Here is a 19934-nt window from a genome sequence, read left to right as displayed (position 1 = left end):
GTTTTCTTGGTGTGACCAGACAGGTATGAAGTTGTATCACAACCTGTTAGCACATGAAAAGGAAGAAGTTGAGCTGTTGGGAGGTCTAAACCATGTGTATTGATAACCTCGCTCACTGAAATGAATTTTTGTGCTTTGTGTGTCCCTCCCTTTAACCACAAATTAGTGCACTTCATTCTTGCATAATGTGCAATGAGCAGCAGGAAAACATCAGTGTCGGAACTTCATTCACACAGTGAAGCACAATTCGAGTATCAGCCTTCTCATGGTAACCTTGTAACTGTGTGATGTTGCTGTCTGGAGTGTTGCTTCTGACATCTGTTCCATCTGTGAATCCTTCAGCAACTACAATACTCTTGTCTGATGGGGATGTACTGATCAGTTCATCTGATAAAAATGTAGCTAAGTCAATTTTGTTGTCTTGGTGGGATAGAAACCCAGGCCAGTCATGTGGTAAGGGTATTTGTCTTCACTCGATCTTTGTCCGAATAGCAGTTCCTCTCTTTCTCCTGACTTGATAGAATGATGTTCGTATCTGTCAAAAAGGATATGAATTCGACTGTACTTTGCACAGATTGGTAGACTGCCTGTACAAAAATATCTGCAAAATCACCAAATGTTAATGCATTTTGCGGCTTCCCTAAAGCAACAACCAATGCCTGGCCATCAATTATAAGTGTTGCACTATTAGGGATTTCTATGGTCGCTAGACAAGATATGTTCTTTGTTAGTTCTTCCATAAGCACTAATTTGTGTCCTGTGCGAAGACTATCATCAATCTATGCAAGTGACAGAGGTACTGGCAGAAGCTGTGCTTTAGTATGTTTTTCAAGTCAACATTTCGACCAGCTTCAGAAGCAATGAGTAGTCTGCAGGATAGACCTGTCTGCTTTTAATGTCTTCCCCTTGTCATTAGTCACCTTAGGAACATCATAAATGTTGGAAAATGCTAAGTGACTTATTCTTTTGCAAAGGATCTCTGAACTGTTTTCCAAACTGTCCTTCACCAGTAAGAATCAGTCTGTCCCTCACAAATTCTCCAACTTGCTTCTGCACTGTGTCTCTTGCATGAAGCAATGCCTCTGTAATCTCTTTTGTTGCCTGATCCTTTGTTGCAATGTTGCACAGTGTTGCATCATCATGTTCATCTTCTTGGAACACACCAAAAGTGTTTAGAATCTGTATAACTCTTTCTTCATCTTCACAATATCTCGGTCTTTGGCTCTTGGTGGCTTCTTTGTGGACTAATGAATCATCGAGTGCAAGATCATAGAGCTGCCTAGTGACAGCTGCAATCTGTGCTCGTAGGTTAAATGATAAAGCCCTTCTACTTAAAGCAGATACAGTCTTTGTTATTCCAACTATTCCACCTCCTCTCTTACCTCTTCCATTCAGCCATTCCTGAGACTGATCAGGATCCACTTGGTTGAATCTGGAATTCCCCACCTTCACTACAAAGTTTCCCTCTCTGAACTGCTCAAGAACATCACTGAGCAATTGATTCATCTCAGCAAGATATATAATACCCCCATTTTGCAAAATTTTTATGATCATATATGTGAAAATAGGGAAGCATACATTGGAATGCAAAGAGGTGTAGCTCCCAAACGCCAACTCGTTAAACACAGATAAACATCAACAGCACTTTCACCATCTGCAGATATTCCCACTATAGCATAAAGTTAGGATCTTCAGCATGTCTTTGACCAAACCGAGATAGTGCATTGCTAAGTCTTGGTGTATGCCAGAGTTATATCAAAAAAAATTCTGCTGGACCAATGTTAGAAATCGAAGGATTTTTTTAGAATTTCAAATGTGGTCATCTAACCCCCCCCCCCCCATCCCCCACCCCACCCACCACTATTAGGTGCACCAATACCAAACATAAATACTCTATTGTAAAGACTAGCTGGAATATTTAATTACATGTTTAAATATATTGTTTGTGTAAGAAAAACCCTATAACAGAGTTGGGCTATTAACTATTACACCTTAGCTGAGAAAAATAATATGGTTCTTCTTCTATTGAAGTGTTCTTGAAAATGTGACCTTGACCTTTCCTGTAAATATTTATATCCTACATACTTGAATTTGCTTTCATTGAACTACTGGGTAGTTCAAATGTCAAAAACAGGTCTGAGATGATTATAATATCTCAATTAGATGAGAAGTAATCCAATCTTATATAAAATATGGTGGCCATCTTGTTTTGGGGCTTTAGATGGTTAACAACACAAAATTCAGTTTGGTATACAGCATTTTTGGAATCAGCAGGTCCAAATCATATAAAAACAACTGTATACCATATTCTACCCCAAAATGCCGTAACAACCATTTTCTAGAGCTCTTTTCCAGATTTGTGCCTAGACTAATACTCTTCTATCGATGTCGCGTGTCTGCTTTCGAAACTTCGCCCACGTGGCGGCAAACCACGTGACACAGACGTCACTCAAACAAACATGAGTGGCACATGCGACACGGCACATGCGAATCGAAGAGCGGGACTTAAATACACCCGCGCCCTCCGCATACCCTACCAGTTGGTTTGAGCTAGAGGAAGCCGTGTCCGACATTTTACCCCCAAGAACAAAATCCCCAAATCGACCTCGTATGAAGCAGTATGGATGAGAATGTAATGAGAACAAAATAAAAACACTTTACGATTTATGAAAACGTAAATTAAGAAGTTTTTATAATATAGAGCTAATCTAACCAAGTCTACAATGGACTGCAGTCTAAAACCAGGATTGACAATCTGCCCATGCGCGTGTGTACTACATACGTCTGGCAAGGGGAGACAATTCTGCAGTGGATGTTATGACGGGGGGGGGGGGGGGTAGTTGTATAGCATTGATTGTTATTGTGCTAGCACAATAAGTTGAATAGGACTAATGCATCTGGTAACCCAACACTTTATGTGGTGTCACTTGATAATGATTGCTTTCCATTATTTAATCCCGTTACCAGTTTAAACTGCAGGCCTCAAAATCAATGTCGGCAAGTGTTTGCCAACCAAATTGCTTTAAAATTAAGATGACAATGCTTCATTTAGCTTTTTGGTGAATTCTGCCTGCCTGCCACACTTAGATTCCCAATACCGACATGGCACCTCCCTCAAATTACATAATTCTCCGTGTGGCGGATTTGACTCGATATTAACCTAACTCCTAATTTCCCTAGGGTTAAATAAAAATATAGATTTAGAGTTTTCTTTTTAAGTTTAGACCACCCGGCCAAAAATGTGGCAAAAAGTTTAAGCAATAGGTATGTTATGTTTGAAAAGCACAAATAAATTGGTAAAGTCCCTTTAAACATTTTCGGTTTAAATTTCAAAATTGTCCCTATATTTCTGTCCCGGACCACTCCTGCTGGCTATCCAGAGGATGGGCCCGTGACAGACATGCTTGAAACCCTAGTGGTATATGAGCATGTTAATAAATATTGGAATGGAATGAATTATGTTTGCCTACTTCCACTTCTATTCAGTGGTGGATACAGTAATTTAAAATTGAAAAAAGGTGTGTGCAAAATGTTTACTGTTCTGACCACATGATGTGGAGTGCAACTTGCTTCACAAAGAGCACTCAATGTTATCTTTGTTTTTTGGAGGGTGTAGGGTCAGGATGTTGCCCACTGGTAAAGTATTCGACTGATGTGCAGTGGGTCTAGAATTGATCCCAGTTGGTGGGCCTGTTGGACCATTTCATCCAGCCAGTGCTCCACAATTGGTATGTACTCCCTACTGTCCTGTCTGTGAGATGGTACATATGAAAGATCCCTTGTGGTTTGCTGCTAATCAAAAAGAGTAGCCCGTGACCCGTGACATGGTGAAAGTGGGTTTCATCTCATTATCTGTGTGGTCTTTAACCATATATCTGACATCATATTCCAATAACCATAATAAAAATGTGTTGAGTGCTGTTAAATACACATTTCTTCCTTCTTCCTTCTAGGAGGGTTTGGAGGTGAATTCTTTAAGAGGTTCTCGGATAAATTATCTTTTACCCAAAATATATTCAACGTAATTGTTTTAGAAGAACAAGTACCACTTTAACCCAGATTATTAAGAAGTTTCTTCCATGTGGAATCAGTCTGTGAATTAGTTACTTTTCCCATAAACTGTAGGATTAATAGACCCCTTAATGGATTTATTTTGTCACTCCGAACCAATAATGTGCCTCACAAGTGGTACATCGAAGACAGTCATATGTAGTCTATGGGAAAGTGCAAACAGAAGATCCAGTGCTGCATTTTCGGTTTTAATAATTAACTGGCCTTGGTGGTATGGTCTTGTTCCAGCCAATGCACCACGACTGGTATATCAAAGGCTGTGGTATGTGCTATCCTATAATGAAAAAATGTAACGGGTTTCCTCTCTAAGACTATATGACAAAATTACGAAATGTTTGACATCCAATAACCGATTAATAAATTAATGTGCTCTAGTAGTGTCATTAAACAAAGCAAACGTTAACCTTTTGGTGGTATTGTGGTTATATTATGGCATTTAAAGTCATAGCAACAACATTCAATTGCATGCTCTGTGCTATAATGAATTTAAAGATTTGAGTCTGAAGCTCTGGCTTGATTAAACTTTGATATCACAAATATGTTGATCATCTCCCAATATTTTGCTATTTATATTTTGTACCACAGAGAATAAGCATGTCTACATGCTGTTCACATACATGTATAGAGATCTGGCTGAATTAATTTTAAAAACAAACAACACAAAGGCAAGTTGTAAATTTCATAGTCTGTATTTATGTATGAAACTGTACATAAGTGATGACTAGCAGTCTGACAAAAGAGAAACAATATCATGAAGTGCAGATTTTGTCTCGAATACTTAAGTCACCGAACCTGGTTTTTAAGTTACATTATTTCAGTTTTAAATAAATGTATTTTTTAAGCTAATACAAATACTATGATGACCAGAAACATATTGGACATACCAAAATCGATAATGTAAGCAAGAAGTTGCAAGGAATGTGCAATATTAAAGCTTGAAATTTATCTTGTGGAGTAGGAAGCAATCTTTGCCTCTCAGATTTCAATTTGGAAGCAAGTGCTAGAAAATGAGAGACAGTTCTAGCAAATAGTCCCAAAATTAGACTCCTCATTATTATATATTAGACTTGTGTAACTTAAAATAAAAACAATGTTGAAAACTTAGATACACACAGATAGAAGCTTATGATCAATATTATGACTCCAAAAAATTAGGAATTGTGATGTACCGGTATTTGGAACTGTCCAAAAAAAAAGAGAAGAAAGATAGAAAGCAGAAGATGTTGTAAAACTGATTACCAGACCCAATGCTTATAAGACATTTTAGAGTCTAGAGTCAACATTCTAAGACAGTAAAGTCTGAGACAGTAATGTCATGGCAATGACATGCAAAGTTTTATAAGCATGGGGCCCAGAAACCATATTGTGCATTTTGAATAGAATTTGTTCCTTCTTTCATGTTAATTCTAAGATTTAAATGTGTTGGTAAAGAAAACCGTAAAAGCAACAAACAAACAAAAATAATAATAATAATAATAATTAAAAAAAAATTAATATTTTTTCTAATATCCAGGATCAGTGACTTTAAGGTATCAATATAAAAATAACAACTACTTTTGTATTTCAATGGTTGTATGATCAAAGTGGACTATACACACATATATCACTTCCTTTGTTATTTCTTTGATCATGAACCGATAAGTAAATAACAATAAATTAATAAAGTCTTTCACAAGGGTGGATCTAGGATTTCTAAGGGGGGACCCGAAAACTCTAAAAAGGGACTTGCTGAACCCCTGAGATCCACTGGGACAGTAAAAGCTTATTTGACCCTGGAGTTATGAAAACCTTTAAATGCAAAGTCAAACATAACATTTAAAATATACCATGATTACCAGAATTTAAGTTTACTGATAAAACATATTAAACCAATTTTAAACTTAATCATTTATCATTAGGTTTTATTTGGTAATTGTTATTTTTTTAATAGAAAATATCTATTCAGTTCATGAACTCCCCTTCCATTGCACGATCATTGTATATGATGTCCAACCCTCTCCCCTACTTAGCATGTACTTACTTTATAGATTAACCCTGTGTGTGTGTGTGCCTATACATATGTGTATGTATTTTGTGTATAGATGGAGTACAGTTGCATTACCTTTCCCCACCAGTGTAATGTCTATTGAACATGGAAATACAATGTACTGCTATACATGTACAAAAACACTCATGCTGACAAATTTTAGTAGTTGTATTAAAATATTTTATATCTCAAAATGTATGTACATTTAGTACAATTATAACATCTTATTGTAAAGTATGTTATCAAAAATGAAAGTACAATAATTACATCTCCAAAGTGCTAAGCCATCATATAGCCCATTTATTTATATAAAATATTTTAAAAGGCCATGAGTGTTGAATGCATGTGTGTTTGTGTGTGAATGCATGTGTTTGTGTGTGTGTGTGTGTGTGTGTGCACGCACGCGTGTCTGTCTGTGTTTGTGTTTGTGTGTGTTGGCTGAGTAATACATTTTATTTCACTTTCTTTTTAATACAAAAGAGACAGAGAGAGAAAAAAGAAAGAAGTGAAATGAAGATGAACTAAAAGAAAAAATGTTTTTGGAAAAAGAACTAATTATACAATATTACAAGTAATTTCTATAAATGAGAAAATAATCAATTTTCTTCTTTTTAAAATGTTGGAAACTGGCTTCTAGAAGAGTGAAAACACCGTATACTGGAAAATGTCACTTGTATTAAGTGTCACAATATATACAGCATGCAGTGCCCATACACTGGCCGTGATAAACAAAATATTTTCTAATGAAGTTTTATCACTGTAAACCATCAAACCAACTCCATGCTTGTGCATGTTTAAAACAGTTAAACTCTCCTACAGAGGGCACTGTCTATAACAACTACTCTGCATAGCAACACCTGAATAATAACAGTCACTGATTACAGTAAAAGGTTATCTGCAAAGGCAGTTCTGTTATAGGGAACTTTATTAACATGCCTATATCCAATTTAGATTCAGGCACACTCTGTTATATATATTTAACCAGCATATACATGTATGATCACTTGCTTAATAAGGACATGTACATGCACTCAAAGCAGATTTAATGGCATACTGTATAACAGCCACCTGTGTATACTGGTTACTTTGTAAGAAGGTGCCTGCTATAGGGTATTCTTGGAATTTGTTTCCATTTTGACTGCTTTACACAGGTCATCTGTTTTTAAAGGCTAATTATATGTCCTTAAGTGTTGTTAAGTAGTGGAGTTATAGAGTGTCCTCTATAGACAGGTTTACCTAGTGGAATTGCAGGAGTGCACCAAATGGTGTGTCACATAAACTGAAGGTTGATCTGGGAGCAGGTTGTTTTGAAGCACATTATTGCTGGAATAAGGCACGGGTCACAACGCACAAATTGTTTTCCTACATTCTCATTGGTTGTCACACAGCTCACATAAATGTCACATATACATTTTTGTACATCATTTTTGGCACACTTTTCTGCTTCTCTTGTGACACAGTCAAAGCACCTTTTGGGGGTTGGGGAAATTGTTTGCATATTTATAGTATGTTTGTTTTTTGGTTAATTTTAGTTAATCCATCCTATCACAATTTTTTTTTTAAAACAATAACATTTTAGCTGCACATCACTGACTTCCCATCAGAATAACATTTCTACTAATGTAGTGGTATATTTGATAACAAATGAATGTTGCATGCTTGTAGCATCGCCAAATTATCGTCAATATTTCCATGGTCAGGACAAACTTGCACCAACACTTTTGTGTGGCAGGTATAAATACATGTAAGTAATGAAATAATGAATTACTGTCATCAGCTCCATCACTTTTGTTACAAGGAACTGAAGACTTTCAGCTACATGATAGAATGACAGAACACATGGACGATGGACCAATTCATCTGACAGGATTCTCTTATGGCAAGGTAGAAAACACTTTCATCATCAGCTGAAATCAGCCTGTCCTCACAAGTTAATAGACTGACATCATATGGTCGTATTTCACAGTTTAATATCAAACATGATGATGCTTCATAAATTGTTCTGTTGCAGTTTGATATTTCTCGAAAGTAGGTATCTCACAGGTGATACAACAGAGGTTTGTCTCTCCAGTTTGATATAGCCATGATTGGTGTCTCATCAGCTGAAATCAGCCTGCCCTCACAAGTTAATATCTCACAGACTGACATCATATGGTCGTATTTCACAGTTTAATATCAAACATGATGATGCTTCATAAATTGTTCTGTTGCAGTTTAATATTTCTCGAAAGTAGGTATCTCACAGGTGATACAACAGAGGTTTGTCTCTCCAGTTTGATATAGCCATGATACACCATAGCTTCAAATGATACAGCTTATTATCCCACCAGCTTGATATATTTGGTATCTCACTGCTTGATACCTCACAGACTATAAGTTATGTTTATCCAACTCAATCTACAGACAACTGAATGTTTACTCTTGAAAGATGTACAGTAAGTATCTCCATGGTGGTGAACTGAGTGGCACAACAATCCATGACAGATTGAGTATAAGACTAAATAGAATAATCATTGCAGACTTGGTTGCATAGTAATACATCCATGCACATTTTCCAGGGCATTCAAGGTGATGCCCAAGTGGATGTACCACTAGTCAGATAATGATGGTTGACTGACTGATTGACTGACAGGCTCATTTTGTACTCTCAGCCATCATTTTGAGATTAACACAAAAAACCATATCAAACTGAGTTGTGTATTAACAAGCTACCATGACGAGTTGCATATTAACACAGCTGTACACTATGAAAAGGAGTGACAAGTTACCATGACAAGAGTTGCATATTAACATAGCTGCACACTATGACAGCGAGTGACGCTCGTCAACAGACTGACTCCTCCCCACTCATGGCCATCAGTTTGAGAGTAACACAATCTTCCACATCAGACTGGGTTGCATATTAATACAGCTGCACACTATGATAGCAAGTGACGCTCGTCAACAGACTGACTCCTCCCCACTCATGGCCATCAGTTTGAGGTCGCGACTCTCCAGCTCGAGGGTGAGCTGTTCCACCTCAGCCTCCAGCATCTTGTTCTTGCGGAACATCTGGACATAGTTGAGCTGCAGCTGCTTCTGGTAGCGGATCACCTTGTTCTTCTCGTCCAGCCACTGCTCCCGGTCCCGGTCAAACACCACCTGCTTCTCCGACAGCTCCTGCCTCTGCTTCACCACCTCCTCCTGCAGGGAGACTATTGTCCGGTCCTTCCCTAACACCAGGGACGACCCCTGAGGAACACCACCGACTCCTTGAGGACTACAAACTCCTCGAGGACCACCTATTCCTGCAGGACCACCAACTCCTTGAGGACTACCAACTCCCCGAGGACTACTAACTCCCACAACAGGGTCCACCAAACAGTCACACTGGACACCGGTGTCACGGAATTCTGGTTCCTCGGCAGAGAGCTTACCCAGCTCATTCTTCAGACTTTTGAGTTCCTCCGTTTTGGACAGAATCTCGCGGAACTTCTCCGCGATCTCTTTGTTCTTCTTCTCCATCTCGGCATCATTGTTGTGCAGCTGGGTGCGGAGGGTGAGGACCTCACGGTTTTTCAGACAAACCTCCTCGTTGAGGTCGCGCACCTGCTGGCGGAGCTGGGTCATCTCGTCGAGCTGTGGTGGCGGCGGTTTGCCGTTGTGGTAGCTGGCCAGCTTGACGCGCAGGTCTCGGATCTCCTCCTCATACGACACACATTGTTTCTGGGCGATCTCCTTCTCACAGTAAACCTTGTCGTACTCGTCCTTCAGGGTCCGCTTCTCCTGCTGCAGCTTGTACACCTGCAGGGAAAGCACCTGTTCCGTTTTGTACGACTTTCGTTGTTGGATTTTGAACTTTTTCTCGTAATCCTCGCGAATCTCGTGTACGTCTCTCAACCAAGATGATTTCTTCTCCTCGTACACCTGAAAGGTGATTTAAAAAAAGATTTATTTATAGGCATAAAGAGAACTTTGTCAAAAAAGGACAAATCCCCATGAAAGTCAAATTTGATCTGTAACGACATGATACAGCTATTCACAAAATTTTAGCTCAATATCTTGAGGCATTGCAGAAAATAAAAAACATCAGGGAAACTATATATGCAACAGATGGACAGATAGACACATGGAGACAGGACAACTCAACCATAGCCTTTGATAAAACAGTCATAGGGTACTGGATGGGATGTGTCCACTGAGCAGATTTAATGATTCAGCCCAATCACCTCTGGCGAGTGCTCTGTTTACTAAGCTAAATCACATCCCTTTTATAATGTAAAGTGTTGGGACAAATGTCCATGTGATTATACACTCAGACATTTTACATCACTATATAGATGTAAAACAAACTACCACATTTTTTTCAAGCACAAAACTAACGTTTAGTCAAGTCCTCTCCCTACATTTTGAAAACACCAAGATAAGAGAAACTTAGTAATTTAAGTATTTTCAAATTGATAAAGAGAACAAACAAAATAAAATTAAAATGAAGTAAAATGGTTAGTCATGCTGGGTTATTGTTCATAATTACAAAATTTCTTTTACCAGCATATGGTTTTACATGTAAAACAAAAAGTGATGATACAAATTTTCCGTGTTGAAAGGACATTTTGGCTATTAGGAAGAGTATGGAGAAAGTATTCAGTGTTGAAAGGACATTTTGGCTATTAGGAAGAGTATGGAGAAAGTATTCAGTGTTGAAAGGACATTTTAGACAAAAGCTGTTGGAAAATCGATCTGCAATCAAAATCATGTATTTACTCTGTTAATATGTGTACAAAATTATCATCTCAAGATGACTGAGGCATGTTTTAAATTAAAAATAATTTCTTGTGCACTAAAGTTTGGATAGTGAAATATTACAGTATTAAAATTAAGATGATCTTAATTTTGAGGGCTGTTTTCAATTAGAAATATTTTCTTCTTTAATAAGGTTTCGATAGTGAAATATTACAGAATTGAAGTTAAAATGATGTGAATTTTACTTCCCCTGAAATGTTGGGAGTATTTTGTAACATGTTTGATGATAATTAGAAAATTTGTTTCTAATTTTCATTATTATTCATACTTACCTAGTGCTAGCACAACAAATATGCTATTCAACCTGAGTCATACCTACACACTGCAGAATTCTCTCCCTTGCCGGATATGCGCAATGCTATCCTTGCACGGGCTACCTGTAACTTCATTCTCGGTTCAAAGTCCACCCACCGAGGGAAAGCCTCATAGGGGTGGGTGGGAGGTATAGTTTGTTGTGCTAGCACTAGGTAAGTATGAATAATAATGAAAATTAGAAACAAATTTTCTAATAGTCTTATTCAACTTACTGTGCTAGCACAACAAATATGCTATAACGGACGTGCAATGACACCGTTAGAGCACGTGAATTCAACATTAATGGGAGGAGGTAAGAAAATAGAGGACTTACCCGTACCCAAAAAGCTCCTTTGAAGTAATGACATGGAGATAGGACGAACCACGACATACGGTAACAAGGAGTCAAAAAACTTTTGGGAATAAAAAGGGGCTTCCCAAAAGAAAAACTCATCCCCATGAAAGGGAGGAAAAACATCTCCCCAGGGAGAGGAAATGGTAGACAACACTACAAAAAACCCCATCCCTCAGAAAAGGGTGGAGTGTTAAACATGTCCGAAGCGTGAATCGATGGCAGTCGGACGGAAAAGAGGTCGACCCCTTTCCGTTGCCCTGCGCACAGACACGACGTGTTGAGCCGCAATGACTGTCTGGATCCTACGCGTACCGTCAGGACCAACCGCCATATCCCGGAAATAGAAACGGTCAAAAGTGTGCCGTCCTTTCCAAACCCCTGCATTCATGACCTTTATAATATCTAAAGAGTCATGAAAATTCAGGGAAGCAGAAATGGCTCGGATCTCATGTGGTTTAACAGAGAAATTCCGTAACACATGATCACCCGCCATCTCATATGCTAGCTTGATGGTAGCTGCTATCCATCGAGACAAAGCATTTTTTGTGACATCACCCGGCCTAATGGTATAAGAAATAAACAATCTCTTTTTACCCTGCCGCCGGTTTTTCGTACGCTGCAAATAATACTTCAATGCTCTCACCGGGCAAAGAAGTCTATCCGAGTTATCAGATGACAGTGTACGAGATAAACTGTGAATGACAGTAGGTGGAAACTCTTCCCCTGGAGACTGGTTTTTAGCAACAAAGATAGGGTCGGTACGTAAAGTGACAGACCCGTCCGAATTGTAATCAACCAAATCATGCAAAAAAGCATGTATCTCACTGATCCGACGACAAGCTGCCAGTGAAACCAGAAACAGAGTCTTCCATGTCAAGGCACGAAGACTAGCAAACCTCAACGGCTCATAAGGCGCACCCTTAAGAGCATGCAACACCAGAAAGACATTCCATTTCGGAATAATGGAAGGTCGTTCAACCGTGGATTGTAATGATTTAAGTAAATCATGCAACACCAAGTTGGTAGAAAAGTCACGACATCCACACTGTTTAAGAGTAGTGAAAATCGCAGCTCTGTGACTTTTCACTGTCGTGACTTTAAGTTTCCTTTCTTGGACCAACACCAGAAAGTACTCCGCTAAATCGTTGACAGTAGGCGATAAGGGATCGAAATCCCGTGCGTTCGCCCAACGAACCCACATACGCCAGTGACACTGATAAACCGACTCGGTAGAATTGCGCTTTGCTGAAGAGACGAGATGCGCAATTCTTGTCGAAAAACCTCTGCGTCGCAAGGAAGCCCTGATAACCTCCACGCGTGAAACCGGAAGACCTCCGGCTTCGGATGCCACACCGTCTGACTCAGTCGCTGGCTGAGTAGATCGGACAACACTGGTAATCGGAATGGGACTGCCACTAACAGTGACAGGAGCTGTGGAAACCAGGGCTGCGCCACCCACAGAGGAGCTATCAACGTCACGTGACAAGGTTCTTGGACCACTTTGGTCAACACCTTGCCGAGTAAGACAGGAGGAGGGAAGGCATAAAAATCCAGTCCCGTCCAATCCATACTTAACGCGTCGTACTCCAACGCCAATGTGTCCGGTACCGGGGACACGAACACCGGCAATTGGTTGTTCAACCGTGTGGCAAACATGTCCACCTGTGGACTGCCCCACACCCGAAGAACCACTGCGACCACCCCTTTGTTCAACATCCACTCCGTCTGAACAGGGGTATGTCGACTGAGGGCATCTGCTAACACATTCACCGTGAAGGAATGTGTTTCGCCCACAGAGTGGTCCCTAGTTGGTCGCAGAATTCCAAAATCGCAAGAGCTTTGCGACCCAAAGTCTCCGATTTGGTTCCACCCCAACGATTGAGATATGCCACTACCGACGTATTGTCGCATCTCAACAGAATTCGACGGTGTCGAAGAACACACCGGAAATGAAGACAGGCACGATGCACTGCCTCCATCTCCAAACAGTTGATATGAAGCTTCCTCTCGGAGAGATTCCATACCCCTGAAATGTGTTGATCCAACAGATGCGCCCCGTACCCGTGCAGCGACGCATCCGTGAACAGGATCAGATCCGGAGCAGGGGGGTGCAACGGAACCGATAGGGACATGCACTTGTCCGACAGGCACTCCTGTATCGGATGAGTGAACCATGGGCCCAGAGGCACTATCGTGTCCCAATTGTGACCGTCCCACCGTGGGGACAAATGCCACTGGAGTGGTCGTTTGAATCGTCTGAACCGCACGATCAATGAGGCCAGAGATTCGAGGTGGCCCAACACCAAATGGAGAGATCGTACCGTAGTACTTTGCTCCCCCATCAAACGTCGCGCCGACGTTTGGAAATTGTGGATACGCGCATCGGTGGGACGAACCGACGCTACCACAAGATCGAAGACCACTCCGAGATATGTGAAAATCTGAGCCGGCGTTAACTCCGATTTCACCCAATTGGGAATAAAACCCAATTGGAGGATCGTGTCCAAAACCAACCCGACATTGGTCTGACACTCCTGTTGCGACGAAGCTGGGATCAACCAATCGTCCAGATAGGTATGCATTCGAACCCCTAACAAATGAACATGACCTACCACCGCTTTTACCACACGTGTAAAAGCATGGGGACTCGTCGCCAAACCGAACGGAAGCACACGAAACTCGTACGCTTTCCCGTCGAACAGGAAGCGCAGAAACTTCCAAAACGCCTTGTGCACCGGGACATGGAGGTATGCGTCTTTCAGATCGATCGACACAGCCCACTCCCCAATTTGAAGCAGGTTCCGGACCGAATGAACCGTTTCCATTTTCATGGAAGGAACATCGACGTAGACGTTCAGTGGCTTCAAATTTAGGATTGGTCTCCATTCCCCATTTTTCTTCCGGGCGAAGAAAAGATGAGAATAAAATCCCGGAGTGTCCAGACTGACTCTCTGGATGGCCCCTTTGTCGAGAAACTCGGCAATCATACTCTCCACTAAAACGCGCCGATCCGCGGACGGTAACGGCGGCATTCTCGGAGTGGAAGTAAGAGGGGGGCTCGAAGAAAAGGGTATTTTGTAACCGTGTCGAACGACCGACAGAACCCAGGGGTCGAGACCAGGCAGCTTGCACCAATTTCGAAGGAAATGGCGGAGCCTGCCCCCCACGGGTATGTTTGCTAACGGTACCTCCGAAAGCAACTGCCGATCGTTCACGTACCCTCACCCCAACCGCTTACCACCCGTAACTGGTGGACTGAGAACGGAACGCAGTACGACGTTTGCGTCCTCGCTTAGCGGAAGACGGGTTGTTACCTGGTTGCCTCCTAGTGTCAGGAACCCTAGGGATCTGAGCCGACTGTAAAAAAGCAGCCTTTTTTACAGGAGGAGGCTTGAACCCCGAAAACGTGGACCGACGTTTACCAGAGGTTGAGGGTCGAGTGTTCGGGACTGGTCGCGACAAATCCTTGTCTAGGACAATATTAAAATCGGGACCGAAAAGTAAATTTTCCCGTACCGAACGTGTACGAAAAAACGTCTTCGCAACGTTTGACGCACTCAAACCCGCCAGGTAATGGTCACGCCGTAACAAAAGACTGTTCGCAAACAATCGGCCAGATAACTGAGCGATATGCTTAGAGGCTTTTGACGCAGCCTCCAAACAGCCTTTCGCCATCGCGGGAAGGCTCTCGACAGCCTTATCCAAGCCAAATAGGAACGTACCTAAATGGTTATTAACCTGGAACATCGACTTAGCCAGCCGTTCGAACGATTCCAGATCCGCGATTGGCAATGACACATGCGGCGATGGGGAACAAGCGGCTCGGACACTAGCGGGAACGACCGCCGGATGTTCGAGAAAATCCGCCCCCAACGTCTCATAGGAGTCGGCACGAAAAATGCGCGCTCCCGTTAGGATTTTCCCCGTAGGCAGTGCCGTTGGGTACTCATCAACACCCACTCCCAGGATACGATCACTGCCAGTGATCAACACATCAATGTCACAAAGTGAACTGTGCGCCTCCTGTGCAAGTGGTAAACCCGACTCCTCACGAGGAGTGACCAAATTCAAAGAACGGTTCCCGAAGGAGACACCCTTGAATGTAGGCTGGGCCTCAACCTGAGGTATAGCGTCCCCGCATACCTGTCGGACCTGGTCCCTGACAAAAGCCAGAACCGCCGGATAATCGCACTCCTCCTCTACTTCCGAACCGAAGTGAGAGAGAGCTGGGTCAGCGACAGAATCCGGTCCAACCGACGCTTCCTCTGAAGCCAGGTCACTGTCCACTGGATCCCGAAGATCGATATGGACTCCTCCCCCTAATCGAGACGCCCCTGGGGCAGCGTCTCCCGAGACGGAAACAATAGGAACCGAATGACAATCCCTAACTGCATCGTCAAACTGCTGTCGAGACGCAGTTTCTGCTGGTTTTGGCGGAAAACCAGGGGGGGGGGGAATGGGAGCCGCACCCGTCGGTCCCGTCTGCGAAAGCAATGATCCCAACTGAGGCGAAGCGTTCAAAAATTCCACAAAACTCCGAAACAACGTTTCCTGAAAGCCTAACGGTCGTTCCTGCGCCAAGTGCGGAACGGTCGGAGTTTGCGGCCACAGAGTACCCCCAACCGAGGGGTATCTGCGCGAACCTCGTCCTCTATCGAGTAAAGTCGAAGAGGTAGGGACCAAAGACGGTGCAAACTGTGAGGAGATGTCCGTTGCTACCGAAGTCACCGGACCCTTGGGGTAAACATATGCAAACGGAGGACCCAAACGGGATGAGTCCTCCACCCAACGGTAAACATCGGTCGGGATGCCATCAGAGACGGATCCCGGCATCGGAACAACTGGCTCAGTTCGAAGCAAACTGGCAGAACTCTCCTCGGGCCTTGAGAATGCTGAGGTGCCGAAGCGACTGTCAGCAATCGAAGGCAAAGTCGGGGCCACCTGCTCTGCGGACGAAGCAGTGGACCTATGCACAACGGAGTGCATGTGCTCGGTAACCGATGAAGTCGTCAAAACCGGTGCCGCGACGACTCCACCCTGCCCCCCTTCTGTTTGTAAAGGTAACCGTAACGACGATGGCGACGCCCGCGACGAAGCCACACAAACAGAAGAAGGCGCCGTCACTAACGAAGACGGCTCACGTACCACGGTCACAATAGGAGCCCGGGGGGGCGCTCCCGAAGTATCTGTAACTGTACTCGTAACACGGACCGAAGAAGAAACACCCTTGTGTTTCCCCCCTTTCCGGACACTTTTAGAAGTGTCTACAGACTTATGGGACCTACCCACTAAGTCCGACTTGCCGACTACTGCCGAAGCAGACGACAAGATTTTGCTGGTACCCGAAACCTGAGTCTGCGAACCGAACCGAACCCACTGGTCAGGAGACCACGTGGCGCAGATCTCACACTGACGGTCTTGAGAACAAGACCGACAGTCCGGACACAACACGTGTGTGTCTTTACGTCGTAAAAGAAATGGACAACCATCTCGCGCACAAACTTTCCGTGCGCTAGCTGTCAACGAACTCGCGTCGGACATGGTAAATTCAACACAGAATTCCCAACTACCAACCGTATGTCAAGTTCAACCAAAAAAACAAACACAAAATTACAAGGTGTTAACAGGTGGACTGCAGAATTGAGAATGAAGTTACAGGTAGCCCGTGCAAGGATAGCATTGCGCATATCCGGCAAGGGAGAGAATTCTGCAGTGTGTAGGTATGACTCAGGTTGAATAGCATATTTGTTGTGCTAGCACAGTAAGTTGAATAAGACTATAAATGTTTAGAAATAATTCTTGGACACTAAGTTTTGATCTGAATTTTGAGGGTTGTTTGAACGCAAGATGATCTGAATTTTGAGGGTTGTTTGAACACAAGATTATCTGAATTTTGAGGGCTGTTTGAACACAAGATGATCTGAATTTTGAGGGTTGTTTGAACACAAGATGATCTGAATTTTTAGGGCTGTTTGAATACAGAAATAATATCTTGGATACTAAGGTTCGGATAGTATTAAAATTAAGATGATCTGAATTTCAAGGTCTATTTGATCATTTGTTTGGATAGTGAACTTAAGATTAAAACTACGATATGATGGCCTGGAATATGGCTCTCTATTACGGTACTGAAGTTAAGACTAAAACTACGATATGCTGACCTGGAATATGGCTCTCTATTACGGTATTGAAGTTGAGACTAAAACTATGATATGCTGACCTGGAATATGGCTCTCTATTACGGTACTGAAGTTAAGACTAAAACTACGATATGAAAAACCTGGAATATGGCTCTCTATTACGGTATTGAAGTTAAGACTAAAACTACGATATGCTGACCTGGAATATGGCTCTCTATTACGGTATTGAAGTTGAGACTAAAACTACGATATGCTGACCTGGAATATGGCTCTCTATTACGGTATTGAAGTTAAGACTAAAACTACGATATGCTGACCTGGAATATGGCTCTCTATTACGGTACTGAAGTTAAGACTAAAACTACGATATGAAAAACCTGGAATATGGCTCTCTATTACGGTATTGAAGTTAAGACTAAAACTACGATATGCTGACCTGGAATATGGCTCTCTATTACGGTACTGAAGTTAAGACTAAAACTACGATATGAAAAACCTGGAATATGGCTCTCTATTACGGTATTGAAGTTAAGACTAAAACTACGATATGCTGACCTGGAATATGGCTCTTTATTACGGTATTGAAGTTAAGACTAAAACTACGATATGCTGACCTGGAATATGGCTCTCTATTACGGTACTGAAGTTAAGACTAAAACTACGATATGAAAAACCTGGAATATGGCTCTCTATTACGGTATTGAAGTTAAGACTAAAACTACGATATGCTGACCTGGAATATGGCTCTCTATTACGGTATTGAAGTTAAGACTAAAACTACGATATGCTGACCTGGAATATGGCTCTCTATTACGGTATTGAAGTTAAGACTAAAACTACGATATGCTGACCTGGAATATGGCTCTCTATTACGGTATTGAAGTTAAGACTAAAACTACGATATGCTGACCTGGAATATGGCTCTCTATTACGGTATTGAAGTTGAGACTAAAACTACGATATGCTGACCTGGAATATGGCTCTCTATTACGGTATTGAAGTTGAGACTAAAACTACGATATGCTGACCTGGAATATGGCTCTCTATTACGGTATTGAAGTTAAGACTAAAACTACGATATGCTGACCTGGAATATGGCTCTCTATTACGGTACTGAAGTTAAGACTAAAACTACGATATGAAAAACCTGGAATATGGCTCTCTATTACGGTATTGAAGTTAAGACTAAAACTACGATATGCTGACCTGGAATATGGCTCTCTATTACGGTACTGAAGTTAAGACTAAAACTACGATATGAAAAACCTGGAATATGGCTCTCTATTACGGTATTGAAGTTAAGACTAAAACTACGATATGCTGACCTGGAATATGGCTCTTTATTACGGTATTGAAGTTAAGACTAAAACTACGATATGCTGACCTGGAATATGGCTCTCTATTACGGTACTGAAGTTAAGACTAAAACTACGATATGAAAAACCTGGAATATGGCTCTCTATTACGGTATTGAAGTTAAGACTAAAACTACGATATGCTGACCTGGAATATGGCTCTTTATTACGGTATTGAAGTTAAGACTAAAACTACGATACGCTGACCTGGAATATGGCTCTCTATTACGGTATTGAAGTTAAGACTAAAAACACGATATGCTGACTAAAACTTTGATATGCTGACCTGGAATATGGCTCTCTCATTGCGATCCATCACGTCGCGCAGTGTGTTGATCTCCGCATCCTTCTCCCTCAACAGAATCTCTAGCTCCCCAACCCCGCTGTCACTAGGCGACGGAGTCTGCACAGGAAACACCTCCATGTTGTTGGAGACGCGACTCATGTTTAGCGACGGCAGGGACTCGGGCCGATCCACTGGCCGCGAGAAGTCGCTCGAGAAGCTTGTCGACCTGTCACTGCCATCCTGGTGTGAGCTACCATGAGACAAATTCGTGCCATTGCCAGTCATGTGACTATAGTCATGTGACCCATAGCCATCGTCCTGATTGGACATGCGCCGGTGGGCACCACGAGGGGGACTGATCGTCTTGACGGCACCATTTACAGGCTTGAAGGCGATTGGACGAACGATGCTCCTCCCAGCATTCTGAAAAATTTCAACAAAAAGATGTTCAGAAAGGTTAGAATTAGATAATTATTCTAAACAATTTAAAGGCGGGAAGTAGACTAGTGATAGTCTGTGATGCATTGTGTTGTAGATTCCATTTATGGATTCAGGATCCACCCATCCTGACCAGTCTCATTAATGGCACATCAAAGGTCATGGTATGTACTGTCCTGTCAATGGA

The 19934-nt window shown here is 42.0% G+C and overlaps 1 protein-coding gene across 6 annotated transcripts in view; it reads right to left on the bottom strand.

Moving 5' to 3' along the window:
• Positions 1 to 6520: 6520 nt before the first annotated feature.
• Positions 6521 to 19934, bottom strand: part of LOC121382734 (leucine zipper putative tumor suppressor 2 homolog) — a 118214-nt gene continuing 104800 nt past the window's right edge. For all 6 annotated transcript variants that reach the window (XM_041512292.1, XM_041512291.1, XM_041512295.1 and 3 more), the window contains 2 exons: positions 19310 to 19732; positions 6521 to 10003 (listed from right to left, as the gene is read on the bottom strand). In XM_041512292.1, coding sequence (XP_041368226.1) covers positions 9038 to 10003; positions 19310 to 19732 — 1389 coding nt within the window. In that variant the 3' untranslated portion in view covers positions 6521 to 9037. The remainder of the gene's footprint in view (positions 10004 to 19309; positions 19733 to 19934) is intronic.

Source organism: Gigantopelta aegis, chromosome 10 (assembly GCF_016097555.1).
Source record: "Gigantopelta aegis isolate Gae_Host chromosome 10, Gae_host_genome, whole genome shotgun sequence".
Classification (NCBI taxonomy): Eukaryota; Metazoa; Mollusca; class Gastropoda; order Neomphalida; family Peltospiridae; genus Gigantopelta; species Gigantopelta aegis.
Note: the sequence above shows the minus strand (reverse complement) of the source record. Positions and strands in the feature narration are given on the sequence as shown.